The 22,013-nt window shown below is 40.8% G+C and overlaps 2 protein-coding genes and 1 long non-coding RNA gene across 9 annotated transcripts in view; all 3 read left to right on the top strand.

The window, feature by feature from the left end:
• The window catches only part of insrb (insulin receptor b), an 82,633-nt gene extending 74,155 nt beyond the window's left edge, over positions 1-8,478 (top strand). For both annotated transcript variants that reach the window (XM_034881873.1, XM_034881872.1), the window contains 12 exons: positions 570-708; positions 1,247-1,400; positions 1,669-1,817; positions 3,310-3,466; positions 3,618-3,714; positions 4,010-4,077; positions 4,208-4,437; positions 4,912-5,022; positions 5,144-5,306; positions 5,495-5,624; positions 5,720-5,854; positions 6,501-8,478. In XM_034881873.1, coding sequence (XP_034737764.1) covers positions 570-708; positions 1,247-1,400; positions 1,669-1,817; positions 3,310-3,466; positions 3,618-3,714; positions 4,010-4,077; positions 4,208-4,437; positions 4,912-5,022; positions 5,144-5,306; positions 5,495-5,624; positions 5,720-5,854; positions 6,501-6,855 — 1,888 coding nt within the window. In that variant the 3' untranslated portion in view covers positions 6,856-8,478. The remainder of the gene's footprint in view (positions 1-569; positions 709-1,246; positions 1,401-1,668; positions 1,818-3,309; positions 3,467-3,617; positions 3,715-4,009; positions 4,078-4,207; positions 4,438-4,911; positions 5,023-5,143; positions 5,307-5,494; positions 5,625-5,719; positions 5,855-6,500) is intronic.
• Positions 8,479-8,841: 363 nt separating this feature from the next.
• LOC117950683 lies at positions 8,842-11,462 on the top strand. Its single transcript, XR_004657957.1, has 2 exons — positions 8,842-10,453; positions 10,487-11,462. It is a non-coding gene; the product is annotated as an uncharacterized LOC117950683 (long non-coding RNA).
• Positions 11,463-18,457: 6,995 nt separating this feature from the next.
• The window catches only part of arhgef18b (rho/rac guanine nucleotide exchange factor (GEF) 18b), a 42,836-nt gene continuing 39,280 nt past the window's right edge, over positions 18,458-22,013 (top strand). For all 6 annotated transcript variants that reach the window (XM_034881812.1, XM_034881811.1, XM_034881810.1 and 3 more), the window contains exon 1: positions 18,458-18,642. In XM_034881812.1, the coding sequence (XP_034737703.1) occupies positions 18,567-18,642 (76 nt within the window). In that variant the 5' untranslated portion in view covers positions 18,458-18,566. The remainder of the gene's footprint in view (positions 18,643-22,013) is intronic.

Genomic DNA, 22,013 nt, shown 5'->3' with positions numbered 1-22,013 from the left:
CCCTGTACAATGAAGGAGAGGATTCACTTCAGACACTTGGGGTGAAGTGTAGTACTAAATTACTCTTTAATGGTGGTCATTTTGGAAGGAAGGAATATAGTATTCTAAATTAAAGACAGTGATTACTACCTGTCCTTACATAGAGGTGCACTCATGTCTTTTATGTCTTAATTGGTTTAATTTTGTGACCTTTTGTGATGGGCTTACACCACTGAGAGTAAAGTGGATCTGCTCATTAGCACCACCCAGTGGTGATGGTTGGAGGGTCCTCCAGCCTGGCAGTAGATGGTATTTGTAGATAAATGTCATGAAGTCAGTCTTGCTACACACTGTAAAGGTTAGTGTGAGCAGAGGTCCTTCCTGGGTGTCTCACTACTGCTCCATCTGCCTGCATCTAAATTAATTGAAATGCTTCTGACTTTTGTTTTGGTAATCTATCCTGACTTTTTTACGAGAGCCATTCATGTTAGTGGACTGCGTGCAGAGACAAATAATGACATCCTTTAGGTTTTGAGTGGCATTTTACCAATCTTTTGCTTACTGCTTTACCTGTTGCTCTGTTTTTCCAGACCGTCTCGTCGCCGACGCTCAGTGGGAGTTGCCAATACCACCCTACCCTCTTTCTTCCTCACCACAGCCCCCAGTCTGGCATTCAGTTCCACCACAGCCACCCCTGAAGACGAAGACGAGGACGAGGAGGGATCCAAGGTCTCAAACAATTTAGATTTTCTATACCATACAGATTTGTCAGTAATTGTTTTAACACATGTGCTAATTTGTTGTTCCCCATCCTAGATGTCCAGTTTTAAGACGCACATGTAAAATAAGAAAATAATACTGATCCCCTTTACAATTTGCTCAAAATCTGCGGAAACAAAAGTGACAACTGTCCCCTGAAAAATAATGTATTTTCATATTTGTAAATTACTTTTAACTTTGGTATTTAATGCACTAAAAATAGGTTAGCATCTAACTCACATTTTGAACCATTGAAAGCACATTGCATATTTTAGTTTTTGTCACCGCTAGAAAGAAAGAAAAGGAATATGCTATTTATGCTTTATTTTTTATTAACAATGTCCATATTGTGCTTCAATCAATATAAACTAGATTTTCTTTCCATGACTATGGTGTGAGGACAAATGGTATTTCCAACAAATATAAGTGGTTTTGTATATATGACTTGAGTGTAACCATATATCACTGACACTGATGGTGCAATTACATTCTGGTCTTTTTTCCTAAGGTGGAGCTGAAAGTGTTCTCAAAGGAGTCTACAGTCATCTCCAACCTGCAACACTTTACCAGTTATAAAATAGAGATCATGGCCTGCAACCATCCAACAGACCTCAAACGCTGCAGCATGGCTACTTATGTCAGTGCTCGAACTTTGCCAGAGGGTATGAACAAATACAAATCTTACACGTATACACACTCAGTTGCCGGTTTATTAGGTACACCTACAGAAGCTAAACGAAAAGCAGTCTAAGCCAACGGTCCTGCAATAAAATCTTCACAATGGTTATAATGGTAATAAACATTCATGATGATTAACATGCACAGTTTGTAGGGGCAATCCAAGACAAGTAGCCAACTAAAAACAATGTGGAAATGCAGTGCTTTATAATGCACATGTTAAGTGTTTGTCTTTATGTCTGGTACCTACAGAGAAAGCAGACGACATCCCGGGCCCTGTGACCCATGAGATAGTGACAGCCGAGCCTCCCTATGTGTTGATTAAATGGAATGCACCTCGCTCCCCTAACGGCCTCATCATCCTGTACGAGGTGTTCTACAGAAAGGTTGGAGACACAGAGGTCAGTATCACCGAGCTTTGAGAGAGTGAGGATGCCAAGGAAAGTCAAGGGAAGGCGGCTTTCTAAACTGAAGGACACAGGAGTGAGGGAAGAAAGCAAAAATTATCTAGATATGCTCTGTAGGAAGCAGAAAGGGCTTAAAGAGCAGGCAGGTGCATAAGAAAACATGGATGAAGGGAGGGAGAAATGCAGAGAGAACCAGGAGTGATCTTTATAAACTGTGGGAAGTGGAGTCAGGCAGTCCCCTTATATGGAAAGAACAAAGGACATATTTGTCCACAAACTCCCAGTGTGTGTGCGTGGACATTTTCTGCAATGTGTTTTTTTATTATTATTTCTGTGTGCTTGTGAGCAGAAGTTCTCGTCACACAATCTCTATTGTCCTAACCACCATGAGTTGTGTTTCAAACCGCTCCATGCAAACTCTGTGTGTGTGTGTGTGTGTGTGTGTCTGTTGTTGTTATTTACTTACTGTAAATGTGAGAATTGATCTCTCATTGCTGCACTGCCTGACCCTAGGAATCAGTTGAAGTTCTGTTACCATAGTGACAGAGGCAGCAAGGAAGATTTAAGGTTATAATCATAAACCCGGTTCTTTGAGTATTATGAGTGAGAGTGAGATGTCTCACTGTGGGAGCAAGCCTTACTGCAACCCTCAGAAGCACTTGTCTCATTACGCAAATCCTGATTGGCTGGTGAACGTCTGTCCGCCCATCATAACTAGTGTGCGGATGTAAACAACCTCACATAAAAACAACCTAAAGGTAAACAACCTCACATGCCCGGCAAGAAGGGTCGTCTGGTTAGACATCATACTGAAATTACTCAAAGAACCGGGGATATTGTTACAACCTTAAGTTCTTTTTCAAAATATTTGTTTCATTGTCTCACTGTGGGTTGTGGTAGCTCTGGTATTACCAGACAAGCTTATCTAGTGTCCACCAACCTGCAGGAGAGTCACCTTGTTCCAGCTAAGACTCCAACACCGTGTGCACTATGCATTGGGCTGAGGCGTCCAGCATGTAAAAGCAGACAAAAGTGAGAGGCGAGGACCAGCTCGCTGCAGCACAAAAGTCCTGAACAGAAACACCTCTGAATAGGGCCCAGAATGCGGCCAAGCCTCGAGTCGTGTGCGCACGCAGACCCGCGGGAGGCTGAAGCCCCCCCCCACCCGTATGAGCCAGAGCAATAGCCAAAGCCTCCACCATCGAGCGGGGGAGCCTTTGCTTTTTGACAGGTTTCCCCTTATGAGGATTAGTCCAGGACACAAACGGCAGAATTCAAGCATGTATCCCCGCGAGATTGTGCGTAAAACCCAGATTGATGCCGCTAGTGTGCTCCACCTGCTCTGTCTGAGAGAGAGGGGAGACTCTGATAGAAACTCTGGTAGACTTTTTTTCTGGTAAAGAAACTTTTAGAATAATATTTAGCACTTGTCACTATTCCTAGTGATATCTAATACTCAAGTATTTTTTGTTTGTTATTTTTTCAGGGTCACACAGCTTGTGTGTCAGGGCCCGCCTACAACAAGTCAGGTGGCACGAAGCTTTCACTTGTGCAACCCGGAAACTACAGCGTGAGGGTCCGCGCCACCTCCTTGGCGGAAAATGGCTCTTTTACAGAAACAACTTACTTCTTCATGCCCAATCGTAAGACCAGACGCTATATGTCTGACTTAACTGAACTTGCATGTCATTCATTATTCACATGAATCGGAAAGTTCATAAACTGCTTGCATAATTGTTCAGACTCATGCAATACTCCAAGTGAACTAACACATGAGTTCTGTGTTTATTACAGCGGATCAAGGTTTAATTTGGATTGTGATGGGTCCAGTCATCTGCATCATCCTGCTGCTGTTCTTGGGAGGTGGAGTCTTTGTGGTCTTTAAGAAGAGGTAAGATCTTTGACTGGCATGCTGCCTATCAGGATGATCCAATCGGCTGGATACATAAACTGAGCAGATTACACCATATGACATCAACAAGGGAATGGTGGTTATTTTGTTCCTAAACCTATAGTGGAATTTAAAGTAGAAGGTTTCAGTTTGTATAATTTGTGCCCAGTAGCTATAAGTAATGTGTGACAGGACAAATAAACAAGACAAATTCTAAAAGAAGGTCTAGACAACCTGGAGAAAGTTCACATGGTGTGACGGTTTTTGACATCTCCTTTCTGGGGTTGTGTTACAGGCAAACAGAAGGCCCGACAGGACCTCTTATTGCCTCCTCAAACCCTGAGTACATCAGCACCAATGATGGTAAGAAAAGCATTATGACATTAATGCTCAGATTGGGAAGTACAACATTGTTGGACTTTTTCTGTATTTAAAAATGGTTTGTGAATAGTTCACTTAATCGAATTGATGATTTGTGTTTTGCTTTGTGTAGTATATGTTCCTGATGAGTGGGAGGTTCCCCGGGACAAGATCACGGTGCTCAGGGAGCTAGGTCAGGGCTCCTTTGGCATGGTGTATGAAGGAATTGCCAAAGACATCATCAAAGGAGACCCGGACACAAGCGTAGCCGTCAAGACAGTCAATGAATCGGCCAGCCTGCGCGAGAGGATCGAGTTTCTCAACGAAGCCTCCGTCATGAAGGCTTTCAGCTGTCACCACGTGGTACGACACAGAAAACTCTTTTCAAACCCCTAACAGGCACACTGGAGCAGATATCTATGCACTTGTGAAGTACAGTATATTACACATTTCCATCATGTTGTTGAAACCAGCATGACAATATATGACTCATAGAATCATGACTTGTTGTGTACATACTGCCATATTGACACACAGTTTGACTCAAAAAAAAAATGTTTACACAGAAACGTTTGTGCCTACCAATACAATTTATTTAACCAGCTTAGTAAAGGCCGATTCACGTTTCTGCTTCAAATTGATGCAGTGGCTATGTACGTAGGTAAGTGGAGACACGGTAAAAGCAACTTCAGAATATATTTACATCCCAACAAGAAATAGGATGCTAGTTTAGGACTAATGCTTACTAATGTTTGTAGTCAGTCAATGTAAGGATAAATATTGTTTAGTTCACGTGTGTATGACCATGTGTGTTTTTCCTTATTTTTCTCTACGTAGGTCCGTCTGTTAGGTGTGGTGTCCAAAGGTCAGCCCACCCTGGTAGTGATGGAGCTGATGACCCACGGTGACCTAAAGAGCTACCTGCGGGGTCTCAGGCCAGACTCTGAGGTATGTGTCTCAGATATGCAATGTCTTCAGGTGGAGATCATTACAGCGGAAGGATGCTTAGTTCTGGTGTAAACGCATCACTGACTGTTGTTGTTTTTTTTGTGCGTGTGTGTTTTTGTAGAACAACCCCACAGGCCGTTCACCACCTACGCTGAAGGAGATGATCCAGATGGCTGCTGAAATTGCAGACGGCATGGCCTACCTCAACGCCAAGAAGTTTGTCCACAGAGACCTGGCAGCCAGGAACTGCATGGTGGCAGAGGACTTCACCGTCAAGATTGGAGGTACTGTGGCTTGTGTTTGTTTTGTTTTCCCTGTTGTTAGTATTGCAATTCCAGTTAATCTCCGTTAGTTGTGTGTTATGGTTGAATTGAATCAGAGTGTTTATTGTTTGTGAATCAGTTTTACTGTGTTCTAACAATTAAGGTATACTGAGTGTCTCTGTCTGTCTGGCTGTCTGTCTGTCTCGTAGACTTTGGTATGACCCGAGACATCTATGAGACTGACTACTACCGTAAAGGAGGAAAGGGCCTGCTTCCTGTCAGGTGGATGGCTCCAGAGTCTCTGAAGGACGGAGTCTTCACTGCCCACTCTGACTGCTGGTAAGTCACACCTCAGCAGTTGATGTGCAGTCTTATCATTCCTAATTAGATTACCGGTGCCCTTCAATCACATGTGGTTGTGTGTGTGTCTGCAGGTCATTTGGCGTTGTGCTGTGGGAGATCAATACGCTAGCAGAGCAGCCCTACCAGGGTTTATCCAACGAACAGGTTTTAAAGTTTGTCATGGATGGAGGATACCTGGACCGACCAGACAACTGCCCCGAGAGGATGTGAGTTAATACAGACACGACTGGCACCTTGGGGCACCTTTACTGTCTTTTTACTTTAACTAGATTTAGTCTGGATAATGTGACACATTATCTGCAATATAAGGTATCATCTTGACGACTTCTTTTTTTTTGTGTCGGGGACATAATTATAGTTGTGATTATACATATGGTAAAAACTGATCTGTTTGCAGCACATTGACATAGGCAGACGTTTTGACTAAAGTTTTAAGGTAGCTTTTCCAGCTGATAGACACTTTGAATTTTTTTAAACTACTTTCATCAGAACACCAAAGCAATTTTCAATCTGTAAATCTGGATTACTTTCCTAATCCTAGAATGCTCCTGGGCTTTAATCTGATGCTGAATTGGTACAAATTTTTACTACTTGCGTAGTCTTTATACGTCTTTATACCTTGATTTTGCATCAAAAGGTATACATTTTGTCTCATGGGGCCCATTTTGTGTCTGGGTGGAAAAAAAGCACTCAAAAACATGCACTCAACTTTTAACTTCATTAGAAGTTGAGTGCTTAATTGAATGAAATGAATGGATTAGATGGGAATATAATCAAGGGTAAAACACTCTCTTGGCACCCTAGGTTTGCATTAAAGTGTTCTGCTCTGTGCCTTTTTATCCCCTATTCCAGGCACAGCCTGATGCAAATGTGTTGGCAGTACAACCCCAAGATGCGTCCGTTGTTCCACGAGATCATCGAGATGCTGCGGGAGGACCTGCATCCGTCTTTCCAGGAGAGCTCCTTCTTCTACAGCGAGGAGAACAAAGTCCCTGAGACAGAGGAGTATGACCTGGACCTAGACAACATGGAGAGCATCCCACTAGACCCGTCGTCATACTCCCAGAGAGAGGAGAGCTTAGGCAGGGACAGCGGGCCCTCGGTGGCCCTCAGGGGGAACTATGAGGAGCATGTCCCCTACACACACATGAACGGTGGCAAGAAAAACGGACGAATCTTATCGTTGCCCAGATCCAGCCCTTCCTAACATTTCCGGTTTCCTAAAATAACATGTTTCTGTATCTTTTATGTTCCTCTCATCATTTTCTAATGGTTTTCTTATTCTTGGAGAAGCCCTTCAAAAAAGACACAGATCTCAGGACTTTTTATTTTCTTCCTCATGGCTGCCGCACACAGGCATGCAAAGGATGCAAACATGGTGTAACTCTCTTTTTTTAACTTCTTCCACAACACTTTCTATTACCGAATTACCTATCTATTGTTTTTCACTATTGCCACGTTTCCTGGACTCTTTGTGATGGAAACCGAAAAAAAAAAACTGTGAACACAACAAACCTTAGACAACCAAGAAGGCTGCTTATGCTCAACCTCCTCAAGACTCAAGTCCCTTTTTTCTCCCCACCAATCTGCATTTCCACATTTCTGTGCTTTGTTCCCCCCCCCTACCAAGTGAAATCTTGTTACTCAGAGAGTGGCCTTTTTGTATGTGGCCTATAAACAAAGAGAAGTGTCTATCAGCGCTTACACTAATTTCCCTTTTGAACAATGACTTAATCAGTTTGGAACGGTGGGATGTCTTTCAAAGACTTGATCATAGAACAAACATCTATTCCTAGAGGAATGTGTTCTTTTTGTTTGTATTTTTTTGGTTCTGCAGAATTCCAAACTACACACAGATTTCTTGGGTGTTTGGTGAATAGTTTTAATTTATTTGCTTTTATTGTTATTTTTTTTCTCTCTTTTCCTCTTCTCTTTCTCAGTTTTATCTCTGTGTCCTCACTATTATGGCTGAAGGATATTTAAACAGTTAAGAATTGGACAAAAGAATTCCTCAGACTGACCAATAGCTGCTGCTTTGATATATTTTAGTGGGTATAGAATTATATAAATATATATAATATATAGTATATATGGAATTTTGGTATTTATGTACCAATATTTCATATATAATATATGACATTTTGATGTTTTTGTAAATAATTCATATTTGTAATATTTTTCATCGAAAGCTTTGCTAGTATTTTGTTTTGCCAGGTTTTTTTCTGGATTTTTTAATTTTCTTATTTTTATAGCCCTAGAAGTCACACTAATCTACCATCAGTGCTCTCTGTGTCTTATGCCTCCAGTCCCCCTTGAGTGCTCTCTTTCCATGTGGATGGGAAAGGAGAAAGACCCAAAATATTGTTAACTCACCTCATCTTTTTTTTTTTTATATAGATATATACTTGTTCCCACTGAGAGTTGTGGGATATTTGTAGGCAACTTTACTTTACAATGGGGGAAAAAAACTATGAAATAACCAAAAAAAAGCTTTATAAAAGGGGAATGAGGTCTTTCTAGGTGAAAGGGCACCTGATGTGTGTTTGTCTCTGTGTCTGCTGTCTCCCTCTGGTCAGATCACGCTGTAGCTGAGCTCTTTGTGTGTTTGTTATCGCAGGTTTATTATGTCCTTCACGTGATTGAGCTGGTTGTCAGTGAGGCTAGAGAGTGTGGAGAGCTTGTCCTTTGCCTGGTGATTGTACTCCCTTATGTTGGCGTAACAGTGATGGTTTTTCAGTCGGTGCTGCTTGGATCAGGGCAGAGTGGGGAATTAACACCAGCTCTAAAACAAATGCAGGTGAAGTAAAATGATGAGGCCCTTTTGTAAAAATGTTTATTGACTAGCTCAAAACGCCCTTTTAATTTAAAGAGACGGTTGCATTTCCTTCCCATGTGACGTGGGAGCTCAGCTCAGGGCATCAGTGTTACATGGAAAGTTCTATTAAATTCCCCTCGTAGTGTTGTTCCACACACCTCCTGAACACTCTCCCTTCTCAGTCTTCCTGAGGCTTCCCGTTGGCTACTGAACTCACTGCTCCAAATCAGGCTGTTGGAAATTTCCACATTTTGTGGTCAAGGGGCTGGAGAGAAATACAGAAAGTTCCAATTGTGTTCAGAGTCCATCGCATGTAGTGCAGAGAGAGGCAGTCTCTCTCTCTCTCTCTCTCTCTCTCTCTCTCTCCCTCCCTATCTTTCTCTTTCTGAGAGAGATAGGTAGTGTGTGAGTGATTGTTAATCCTGTTATTCTCTCTGCTATCACATGTAGTTAGGCAGTCAGGACATGGTGTGCAACAGCTAGTTCACTCAGGTCTGACATTCCAGGATTTGGAACTGCTTGTATCTCTCCTCCCCCCCCCCCCCCCCCCCCCCCCCCCCCCCCCCACACACACACACACACACCACACACTTTGCCTGTGTGCTGGCAAACCTGAAACCATCACTCCATCAGATTCAAAGCATAAATCTAAAACTTTTTCATTTTAATTCCCATAGATCTGAGGGTTGCCCCTCCTGCCAGGAATCAAAAACATTCCTGTCAACCGTACTCTTACACAAAGCTACGGAAAAGTTAGTTGCTGACCCCTCATTGTCTCTAAAATCATTAATTTACTATTCCAAGCTATCAGAGTTTTACAGCAGGTGCTCCGTAAGCGCTCCTCTCTCACTCTCTAACCACAGCAGTTGATGACAAGGGAGTTGTTAGGCAGCAGACTTTTTTTTTATCTGGACACAGACCGGCATGGTTGCCAATCTAGCCGAACACTATTCAGCACTTATAGTATAGCCAAAGTGTTGGCAGCTTTCTGTCAACAATGAGCCACAGATCCGAGTCAGAGAAAGCAGAGAAGCTGCCTCCATATTTTACCAGTGCCTTCTCAAACCCAGAGCCACGTCCAGGCTCGTTATATTGGCTAGTAACACACACACACGCACACACACACAAGCCTCCGTGCTCTCTCTGTATTTTCTTATGAGGCAGGCGAGGCATAAGAGGGATATAAATTAAAGCTGCATCTACATTTATGCTTTTAGGTTTATAACTTTGTTCTTTGTTGGAAGAAAAGTGGAAATCTTTGGGGCAGTTCTTTTTTTATTCAGCATTTTGTTTTCCTTTGAGCTTGTTGCCCGCTTAAGGTTTGAACACAAATGTTCACCTAGTGCTTTAGCGGTAACACTGTGGATTGGCCAGAGTCTGTGCTGTGTGCACTCAGAGGCGCCTGAGGTTATGATGTCGATTATAGCTAATTATTCTGAAGAGTTACAATCATGGGCTTTTTTACTTTGTAAATAATCTGTGACATAGTTTGGAAAATAAAAGTGGAAAAAAAGATACAATAAAAAAAAAAATCTGATGCCCGTTAGTTTTGCGTACATGACAGATAAATGGTGGTCCTTAGCTGTGCTGCAGTTCCACACTATATACTAATACTACATTTTTATCTTAATAGTAAACTGTTTTGGCAGTTAGGGCATCTTTGTTTACACTACATAGCATACCCAGTTAGAATTAGGATTTAGTATGGAAGTGGGACATAGCTCTTGTTTCCACCTTGACCTAGGTTGCTTATCTTGTGCTGGTCTTCACACGCATATGCAATTTTTAATTAAGATGGTGCCCATATCTTTCAAATACCAGATATTTATTTTATTATGATCATTGTCATTGTATAAGAACACAGTTAGCTTTTTAGTGAAGCATTTTTAAGGTGTTGTGAGAGTGGAGCGTAAAGTCCTAGTTTATTATTGTACAGGTGGAGTAGCTGTTGGTGAGCAGCAGGAGTGCTAGTTAGTTAGTTAGTTAGTTAGTTAGTTAGTTAGTTAGTTAGTTAGTTAGTAAGTAATTGTTGTCTTTGTGTTTGGCCAGAGTCTACCTCAGTGCATATGGAGGAATCAGTCTAAAAAAGCCCAAATCATCCACGTCAGTCTCTCAATATCCCATGATTTTGAATAATATCACTTTATCGTACATTACCAACACTGTTGATGAATTCCCTTCCCCTGTGATGTATTTAACCCCTCTGCCTCAGTTGTTTCTCAGTATTCTCTTCTTCTTGTGGATCGGGGGAAGCCGTCATTGACCCCTGCAGTATGTGGGTATTGTTGGGAGCGACATATTCTGGCCCTTTGTTGTTTTTTAATGTCTGCATTTTAGAGTTTACGGATAAGCTTACAAGATATAAAAGTATTATTCCTCTCCTTGCAATTATTTTACCCCAAATTATTAAATGTGCAACATCAGGCGGTAAATTGGTATTATGCATTTTCAGTTTATAAAATTACTCACAAGAGGCTTCCCCCGTGTGCTGGAAGATGCAGCATAGCTTTATTGTGCATATTCCCCACTTTCCATACACACCATTCTCTAGACTGTATTTAGTAGCGGCTGTACTGGGTTCTGGGGATTTGACAGTAGCATGAGTCCAAAACAAAAAGTCTCTTGGCTCTAAATGCATATCCGTAATAAACTACATGCAGCCAAGGCTAACTAAGCTCTGCCCTGGACCCTCATGCACCCTAAACCTGTAGTCTGGCAAAAAAGCCCTACTCTTTTTTTCAGTCAAGGAATCTGTCTCTTTGTGTTCAAAACAGTTAACGTTCAAATCCCACATCTCCTCCAGTCGTCGTTGGTTTATTTGTCTATTTCTCTGTTCAGATTTTGTTTTGTATGTATATTTTTTCTACTGTGAATATCAAGAAATAACCTTTATTTTCTGTCAATGCCATGGATTGGGTCTGTTTTAGCTGATCAGGACACTGACGTCTGGGCTGGTTAAAAAGTTTTAAAGAGGAGGACCCCCCCCTCTGCAAAGAAAAGAAAAGCTGGACTGGGACAATCCTGTGTGCCATAAGAACTATTAACAGACATGAATTCTAGATTGTAACTTTTCGTCTCAGGGAGGCGGCCTAATGCTTTGTGGTTGGAGGATAAAGAGGACGAGGAGGAAGAAGAGCTACTTACCTACCTTTTATCTACTCTGGCTCAAGCGCAAGTTCTCAGCACCCTTGCAAAATGCAAAACGGAGATGATAAGTCCAAGGACAAGTTTTCAACAAGAAAAACCCAAACAACCTTTTAATAAATCATAAATCATTTTGCCCCTTTGGAGATAATCAAGAATCCTCAGCTCTCTCTCTCTCTCTCTCTCTCTCTCTCTCTCTCTCTCTCTCTCTCTCTCTCTCTCTCTCTCTCTCTCTCTCTCTCTCTCTCTCTCTCTCTCTCTCTCTCTCTCTCTCTCTCTCTCTCTCTCTCTCTCTCTCTCTGTCGTGATGTGGTTTGGACTGCACTCTAGCGGTTGGATGGGAGTGTTGCAGGTCAGGGGTGGCAAAGCAAACGGGGCCCCGTCCCATAGTGCCTTGCTCAGACTAACGACCCACTTGACCCCTCCCACGCAGTCCACTCCCCTTAGAGCAGAAAAAGTGTCTCCACCCATCACTAAAGAGGATTTTCTCTGAGATGAAAACATGGGAATTATGTTTATACACATTCTGTGTTCTTTAGTTGTAAATGCAGAGAAAAATATTCTCTACTAATGGATTCTATGACAGTTGAAGTTTCTACTCTGCTAAGCTCTGGCTTGCTTTATGCATGGCAAATGAATGATCTACCAGTGGATAGCTTGATCATTTTCTTCTCACTGATTCACTGATTTTGCTTGTCTGTTTTGACAGCAATGCCCCAAAGCACATGCTAAAACCCACGATGAGCAACAAGTGATTGCATTACAATTGGGGATTTCCATATGAAATGCATTTAGTAGTTCCATGATTTTTAAAAGACATGAACTGATTAATAAGCTCTTAACTGTAAATAGCAGCAGCTCCCCTTGGTCCCCTGAAAAAACAATAACATTTGATTTCTTTTAGTGAAGTTTAGGTTTGTTTTGTTGAACTCTGGTGGCCTGAAAAGTGGTTTGGCAGAGCATGCTATTAACGCAGTGCAGGGTGAGAACAAAGCATTGTATGTATTATTTGTTTTGTTTTAAAGAAAAGAAAAAAGTATTACATTTTAGGGATGTTGATTTTGACTTTTTAGATTTATTTTTTTTCAGCCAAAGTATGGAGGGCAAATTCAATTAAGTTTTTCTGACTGTAAACTTTTACTACTCTTGTACATTATGAATTTAACATTGTTATCAATGTGTATATAACTTTTTTTCTAAATTTAAAAAGATAGATATTTTTTGTTTTAGTTTTTTTCATGACACAACCCACTACACAGACAAGAGCAGAGTGAAATCTGTCCATGTACTTAACAGGAGCAGCACAACTCCAGTCTGAGGGCTTACCCCTGTGTAACAAGACAAATTGTGTGGCCTGAAACATTTTGCAATGAACCCTGCTCTTAATCCAATGCATGTTCTGAATGTCGTCATGCATTTCAACCACCCCACCCAGCCACAGCAGCATGTCACCCATAAAGCCTTTCTTGTGTCACAAACATGTCACCTATCACAGATGTTGTTGTATGAAATTGTTTCTGACAAGAGACGTTTGTTAAGTTTGCAAATGTTTTTTTTTTGTGTGTATATGTGATAACTGGAAAAGACCACTGCACATCCTTTTGAAGAAGAGGAAACATGAGTAGTAAAATCCTGAATAAGCTAAAAAGAAAAGGAAAACTATTGGTACTAATGGTTCAACAATAACACATCTTAAAGTTTAGACTGTAAAGCTGGAGGTGTTATTGGAATAGTTAGAAATTTTGGGATACACGCTTATTTGCTTGCCGAGAGTTAGACAAGAAGGTTTATACATTGTTAACTAGAAAGGAGAGTGCAGACCTGCGCCAAGGCCACGTCCTATCTCGCAAAGTTAACCCCACATAATGTGTGAAAAATAATCTCTGTATCCGCCTCGTGATTTGGATCCACTCCAAAATGTTATGGGATCTTCCTTGGACCATGCTACAACCTTCCATTTAGTTTCAGGAATATTGGGCCTGTAGTTTTCATGGAATGCTGCTGCAAAACAAACAACACAAACCAAAAACAATCTCCTCGGCTTTTTGGTGGCGGTAATAAAAAGCTGCAGCTAGCATTCAGGTAGCTTTAGCTTAGCAAAAAAGAATAGAAACGGGGAAACAGCAAGCCTAGCTCTGTCGAGCAGTATTTTTTGCGTTACATTGACGTATGTAATGTGGTTGTACAATTTGTACAAAACACGAGCGGTTTGAACATAAATAAAACGGACAGATATAAGAGTGGCGCCATTTTTCTTTAACTCTGCCAGTAAGTGAACAAGCTTATTTTTCAACATTCTGAACTATTCCCCGTTATTAACGTGGCTCTGCATAAAGGCAAAACACCTTCAGCTATAAATGTATTAGGTACTGTCTGTCAGTAGTGTTATGATAAACTGTTCATATTGGCGTTATTGATTAGGGAGAGAGACACCATTATTTAATGATAGACAGTGGGGGGTTCGGCGGGGCTTTGCAGGTGTGGTGACCCTGTTTGTTTGATGAATCTGAGGAAAAGCAGCCTCTTCTTTGAGTCATATGTCGGTCCAGTGGTCTGCTCCAGTTTACACACCAATACCTTATATTTATCTCAGTCCTGTTCCCTGTGCTCTATGTTGTTTAAATCAATGGAGTTGTGTCTGTGTTGTCCTCTGTTGAAGTCTTTACCACAGTTTTCTTGTCTCTGATTGCTGCTCCTCCTCTCTGTGTCCTTCAAGTCTTTCTCTCCTCAGTGCACATAGGTGATCCCCAGAATGCTGTGTGTAGTCTTGCAGGATACCTCTTTATTAATGTCATTTATTGCCGATGAATATGCTGATGTATTAATTTTGGGATATGTTGTGTATACTTTATGTCGAGACATCGGTCGTATGCAGACAGCAGGTGTATATGTGTGTATGTACAGTCCGAAACTCCTGCAACCCACAGAAATCGCTTCATCCCTCACACTGGATCCAAATGTGCCATTATCTTTATGTATCACTTATATCAACATATTCAACGCACACACACACACACACACACACACACACACACACACACACAGACAGACAGAAATACATGCATATTGTACAGGATCAAAAATGTGCCATGACTAAATGAACGCTTGACAATTTATTTTTTCTATGTTTTCAAAGGAGAGCCAAGTAGTGACATGTACAGAAAATGTTGCAATGATATGAAAATAAAAATCTTGCTGTGTGTAAATTATTCAACAATTAACTGTTTATATTAAAATTATGAATAAAATTATTGGAGAATACGTGTCTTCTCGTGCTTCTTAACTATGGACTGAGGCAAGTTGCCATAAAATATCTCACCCTTTTGTTCGTATACAACCATATAAATAATTGGGTTACACTTTACTTGAAGGTATCTACATAAGAGTGACGTGACACTGTCATGGACGTGTCATAAACATATACAAGTCAAACGTTTAAGACATAACGCTTCTTTTAGTAAGTGTCATTCAGTTTTGTCATGACTGGTTAGGGTTAGGGATCATGTGTCATGACTGTCGTGTTCATGACAGTGTCATGTCACTCTTATGTAGACACTGTACTTTCAAGTAAAGGGTTACCAGTAGTTGTTATGGTGGAACAGCAACAAAGCAACAAACTTTAATGCTACTTAATACTGTTATTCCACTACTGTATATATTATATATACCACAAGCACAGGTTTGCATGTACAATAGATTACCTTATATTTATGAACTACACAACAGTATATAGACTAGTTAATAGCTCTATCTCAACTAGCTGCATTTAAATGCTGCTTACAAGACATTGCTTCTGTAATAATAATCCACAGGATATAATAGCTATGGTAGGGGCCTCCACAATTAGTACTTTTAATTTTAATACATTTTGCTGATAATACTTACCTACTTTTACCTAAGTAAAACTTGAAATGAAGTATTTTTAACCGTTTAATCATTGCTACTTTTACTTAAGTGAAGGCTCTGAATACTCCATCCACAGCACACCGTGCTAATTTTGTCCTCACTAAGTTCAGCCATAGGCCTATTGCTGCTGCATGATCAGATCACACAACTGTAGTGCCTTGCTCGAGGGCATCTTGACAGTGGTTGAGAGGGTTAGTGTTTCCTTTGCCCAGATTCTCCCAGTGAGTCAAAGATTCATTGACAAGAAGGTTTTGGGCTCCCTGTCATTTTAATTCTCTTATGACACAATTGCAAAAGAAAGAATGATCTCAACTTGTTAACCTAAACTTTTAGATTTTGATCAGAATGCAATACATTTTTTAATGTTTATTTTTATATTTGAAATAGTATTTTTTATTTATTTTAGAGGGTTTTAAACAATTTTAAAATCGACCACACCTTGTAAATGTTTTTTTTATTTTCATGCATGGTAAGCCCGTTCCCTCCTCACTGTTTGTGGATTGTATTTCAGGGGACAACATCCGGCCCGGCAGCTAATTCATGCGAGCCTCTGTGTTCATTCACACACTACAGTCAGATCTCAGAATAAAAGATGAGAAGCAGAGATACAACATGCATCAACGCGAGATTCTGATGAAGTTACGCTCTGACTGTAACCACTACAAACCCAGCTAGTTCCTCCTAACCCAGTTCTTTAGGGCTGTGAAGGGGGAGCACAAAGCTACAAAACATGAAGATGCATAACACAAGAACAGAGATCAGACTAATGGAAGTCATAAGATAACACTTCAACTCAATGATGTGTGCACTAAATCTTAAATGCATCGCCTTTAGTTTAGTGGAATGGATCTGTCACAATAAAAATGGTTTTAAGAGTCTGTGAGCTTTATTGCCAATAGGTCACTGGTTGTCAACAGAAGATTTTACAACTTGCACTCATCCTATAATGCTGTGCAACTATCATATGTGTGAGCTGCCACAACACATTTTGAAGCAGTGGTGATGTGTGAAACTGTACGTGTGGGCCATTCAGCAGCACTTTGTTCTCAGCTGCAAATAATGAGAAAAAGAGGAAGCAGGGTTGAGATCCTGTGGCTGGGTGCTGGCTCTCTGCTGTCAGTGTGAACACAGAACGTACACCGTCAAGCCTGAAGGACTTTAAACCATCTTTTCTCAACTCTTCTGCTTTGTTTAGGCGAACAGAGTCGATTTACATGCTGCCATCTGTTACCTATCATCAAATGTAAGTAGAGTTTATGTTGTTAGGAGTTCCATACTGTGATCTACACACGAAGGCCCAGTTCTTTTCTTGCATTTGTCCATGTATTGTTTAAAGTGTGAGGGGTTTTTCTGCAGTGGACTTCGGTTTTAGTACTTCATAACTCGCCTTCTCTGTGCCAGTGTTCTGCCTTCTCTGTCTGTGGGAAAGTAAGAAGGCTTTTCCATTTGATGTGCAGTGAGCTGTACTTGACAGTCATCCGTAGTTACACTTGTGCAAGTTAAGAAGCAGAATGGTTGCAACCATTATCAGCCTCTGTGTCTTGTAGCTGGAGCAGTTAGAGTTACACTTTCCTCTGTGTGCTGTGTGGTGATCGTTCCTCTACACAGTTTATTTAAGTGTTTTAAAAGACCATACTTTTTTTGCTTTTTCCCAGAAGATGTAGTGGTTCGTGCCACTGTGACTTAGAATAAGTAAGAAAAAACTGCATGTATCATTGGCCTATGTTTTCATTGCGTATACTTCCTTCTCTTTTTCTGTCTTATTTCCTTAAAACAACGCATCACAAAACTGGTCTGGAACATGTTTTCTGACATTTCTGAGATTAGTTAATTAAACTACACAATACCTTCCTTTCAAGTTTACAATTATTACAATAGATTACCATTGGTTTTCTGGCTGGGGAGTGAAGCACATCTACCAGCCACTTGCATATTTTACCAGCATTTGGTTAGTAGATGGTGCTAATTTTGCTCCCTTTACTACCCTCTGCTCACCCCTGTGTCACCCCAAACACCCATTTCTGAACTCTTCCTTGGTCATCCAGCAAACATCTTGTCAAATGTTTACAGTGAAGATATTTCTTAACTTTTTATTAGGAACTATGAAATTTGGGTGGCTGAGTAGCTCACCTGGTAGAGGGCGTCCATATATAGAAGTTAAATGTAAATGTGCTGTATTTATATAGCGCTTTTCCAGTCTTAACAACTGCTCAAAGCGCTTTTACATCTACAGGGAACATTCACCATTCACACACATTCATACACTGTGGCCGGGGCTGCCGTACAAGGTGCCACCTGCTCATCAGATAAATATTCACACACATTCACACTCCGATGCGCAGCACCGGGGGCAAATAGGGGTTCAGTGCCTTGCCCAAGGACACTTCGACAATGACTGCAGGGGCGGGGATCGAACCACAAACCTTCCGATTGGCAGGCAACCACTCTGCCACTGAGCCACAGCCGCCCCAAGTTACTCCTGGAGGCAGCGGCCACAGGTTCAGGTCTGACCTGCAGCACTTGGCTGCATTTCAGTTACCTTCTCTCCCCCCTTTCATATCTTCAGCTGTCCCATAAAGAATAAATTCCCAAAAAATAATCTTTGGAAAAAGAAACTACAAGATCCACTGTTCATTAGAACATATAAATGGAGTACCTGAAGCTGTTGTTTTCTTACACCTGCCCCGGATGGTCTTAAAGTAAAACCTAAAGCTTAAAACCTTTTTTTGAGTGACTCCGCTCTTACTTACTGTAAGATGACAAGTTGACAAAAGCCTCATTAAAAATGTTCAAATATCCATAGCAAAATATTTTCATGCCTCCTTTTCTCTTTTCCCTGTCACCTTTTTTTTGTTTCCCTGCTTCTTTTTTGTCCTTTTTTTTTGAGGATGTAATCCCCAACCAGCAGCTCCCTTTTCCTTCCCTTGGACTCTATCTCCCTCTTTTTCGCCTTCTCCCCTCCCTCCGTTCCTCCCCCCTTCTTCTCGCTGGGTGCCAGAGCTCCAGTGTGAGCGAGCTCCAGTTCCAGCTGGCCTCCCCATTGCGCTGCTCGTATGGCGGACTCTCCACTTAACAACTCCTGGCCCTCCTTCTCCAAACTCTGGATGAAGAGATGGTCCTTCAAGAGAGGTACCTGTTTTACATCTAGAAAACAATTCAGGTGTTTTTGGTCTGTTGGGTAGCTCAGAGGGAACATTAAGTGGATAAAACTGGAAGAACAGAAGAGGGGGTTGTCATCTAGTACAGGTCGTGGACTGGATGTGACCTCAGGAGGAGGTGTTGGCTGTTGTTTACCATTTTGACCTGATTTGGGCTTGTGGTGAGTAAAGGTAGCTGTCTTTCAGATAAACGTTTTTTTTTTGTTTTTTTTGCAAAGCCCAGAGAGTCATCTCTAACCCTGGTGCATTGTAAGGATGTGAGAATGCACAAATGTCACCATGCAGCTATAATTTGAAAAAAAACTTTGATCATTCATTGTAGCATGATCATTTTGTATGAGAATACTGACTAGCGCTGCCAATGCACCCACTGTAAAGCCTAAATGAAGGGTTTTATGTTTGGTGTAGCATTGGTGCGATGTGATGTGATTGTTTTTTTGTTTTTTTAAATCCTTTAAAAATAAAATAACCTGATTTCACTTAGAAAAAGACTGACAAGTGGAGCTTCATACACACTGCAGACAAAACAATTTTTGCGTTCATCCTGCTCTATAACAGGCAGAGCTTCATTCATTTCATATAGTTTGTTCCCATGCAGCTATCTTTATAGGAATATGCCATTTTTTTAGACATAAAGAAGCCATGTAGGATGCTTCAATTTAGCTTCAGCAGTGGTGTCTGTGTAGCTCGGAGCTTTGAAAACACTAGTTGGACCGATTTCTGATCAAAGAGGATCTGTGAGATGGCAGGTGTTTCGATGTATGCCTCAACCCCAGATCTAACAGGCTTTGTGTTTTTTCACCTGCGCGCACACAGTGTGCCGTCTGTCGGAGGCCAATCACCACCTCTTTGCTGATTGTGTAGACACACACACACACACACACACACACACACACACACACACACACACACACACACACACACACACAGTCGTGTCTGGCTATCTTTGTGGGAACCAGTCATTGACATAATGCATTCCCTAGCCCCTTACCCTAACCTTAACCATCAAACCTAAATGCCTAACCTTATCCCCACCCTAACCCTAACCATAACCTAACTCTAACCCTACTCCTAAAACCAAGTCTTATTCCTCAAAAAGCCCTTTAACGTTATCGGGACCAGCATTTTGTCCCCACAAAGCTGTTAGGTCCCCATAAGTATACTGTATTTACAGTTTTTGGTGCCCACAAATGTAGCTAAACATGGCCCACACACACACACACACACACACACACACACACACACACACACACACACACACACTTATACTCTTACACGAGTCTGTGAATCACTAATGTACAGAATGCTCACCTTAATCCAAACACTTTTTTTGAAGTATCAAATAATATGTTTATCTTGGATAAGTGTGATTTTTACCATGTCATCTGGGTTTTTTGTAGCTGGGTAACATATAGGCTCTATGTGTGTGTGTGTGTGTGTGTGTGTGTGTGTGTGTGTGTATTTGTCTCTCTCTTATCAGAATGATTTTAACAATACATAAAAAGGTCTTCATTGTACTACTGTCACTGCTTCTGAAAACACATCTGTTGACTACAATGCAATCAAATGCTCTTATCAGAAAATGCCAGAGTTCCTCTTGTGATTGTCATGGAGCTCTGCAAACGTATGTACAGCAAGCTTTGTGGTGAACATGTGCCATCATTTCCTTCTTGTCACAAGCCATCCAACACAAACAGCGTTACATACTGTGGCACACAAATCTGTCACAACACTCTGTGTGATGTAAATTACATTTCTTGTACAGAATTGTGTGTAATATTTTTTATTATTCATAAAGATTCAAAGTTGTGTTGACTTTGGTTGAATCCCTGTTCTCCTTCGGTTTTAACAAAATACTAAACTCACTTTGAGGAAACATATATGAAAGCAGAACAATTCTCACAAACATGGTTTTACTTTCATTTTAACTTCTATAGCTCCGGTTTATAAATTTGTCTTGGAGGACTTTATCTGTGCAATACATGTAAACCCTCTATCCTTAGACTTGAATAAGGATCGAGTCCACAAAAAACGTTAGACAGACAGATGTTACAGTTGTGGAATTACAATGTAGAGAAAAGAGGAACAAATAAGTAATATAAAATACATGAATTATTATACTGACATAATATTAAGTGTAATAATGTAATGAGTTTTTGGTGAAGTGGTTAATGTAATTTGGTTATTTAATAGTTTATCATAGTCATTAGTTTTAGTAGTAGACCAACTTTGTTAATTGGAGCCAAACTATTGGGACACAGCTGACTATGTATGACAGTGCCAAAATGGTTATGGAGACACACACGCTGATGTTTCATCCATGCGGGATGTATTAGCAGATATGAGAAGCCAACCATAAAAGGCTGCAGCAGCACGACAAGACAGCATCAAACAGCCACTGCTGTGTCTGTACCGAGCGTCTGAGTTTACACTTAACACAAGTGGGATTTGGACGCAGACAAATGCTCCCACCGGCGGGGACACTGCCATCCCTGCAGCCTCATGGAGTGATTTAGTAATACAGAAAATAGATCCACAGTGTGTCTGTATGTGTGTTTATGTGAGAGCATCTCTGGCTCTGGCTCGAAAGAGGGGAGTGGATGTTGCTGGTTTATAGTTGGACATGGTGCAGGACTCTGTGTGGCCTGTCTGCATTTGATCTCACTGCAAAACACAACAGTGGTCGAGGAGTGACACAAAACAATCTCCACCAACACTCGATTTAAGAAAAACCCAGAAATAATCAGCATTGTATGTAAATAAAGCTATGAAGTGAAATGAAGGCCCATAACTTATAACATAATTGATGTTTTTATTTTGTTTTTAAATCTGCTCTTATTAATGTGTTTGTACATCACCAACATATTGAATAACTATGTGTAACGTGAAAAGGGTTATTTTATTATTTTTAGCCCACAAATTTAATGTTGAGTTTCACTGCTCTGATTGACCTTGTTTTTAGCAACTGTGGACAGCTGTTTTTAGCAAACATGTCTGATAAACCCATTGTAGGCTAACCTGCCCAGCACCAAAGACCAGACAGACACAGTTACGGACCAGCTGGTGAACAAAGTGGAGCAGCTCTAGAGAAGAATATATCTCTATGGAGTCAATGACAACCAAACCAGAGCTAAAATGAAAGTGATTATTGAACACAACAAATGTTAATGTTGTTAAATGTTCATTTCTGTTAGATAAAAACAGAAAGGAAAAACCTAATTAGATTCTTAAAAAATAAACTTAAAAAAGCTTTTTGTGCTCCACAATTTACAGTGGGTACGGAAAGTATTCAGACCCCTTTAAATTTTTCACTCTTTGTTTCATTGCAGCCTTTTTCCAAAA

Source organism: Etheostoma cragini, chromosome 9, assembly GCF_013103735.1.
Source record: "Etheostoma cragini isolate CJK2018 chromosome 9, CSU_Ecrag_1.0, whole genome shotgun sequence".
In the NCBI taxonomy this organism is placed as follows: domain Eukaryota; kingdom Metazoa; phylum Chordata; class Actinopteri; order Perciformes; family Percidae; genus Etheostoma; species Etheostoma cragini.
The sequence above is the reverse complement of the archived record's forward strand: the minus strand, read 5'-3'. Positions and strand labels throughout refer to the sequence as shown.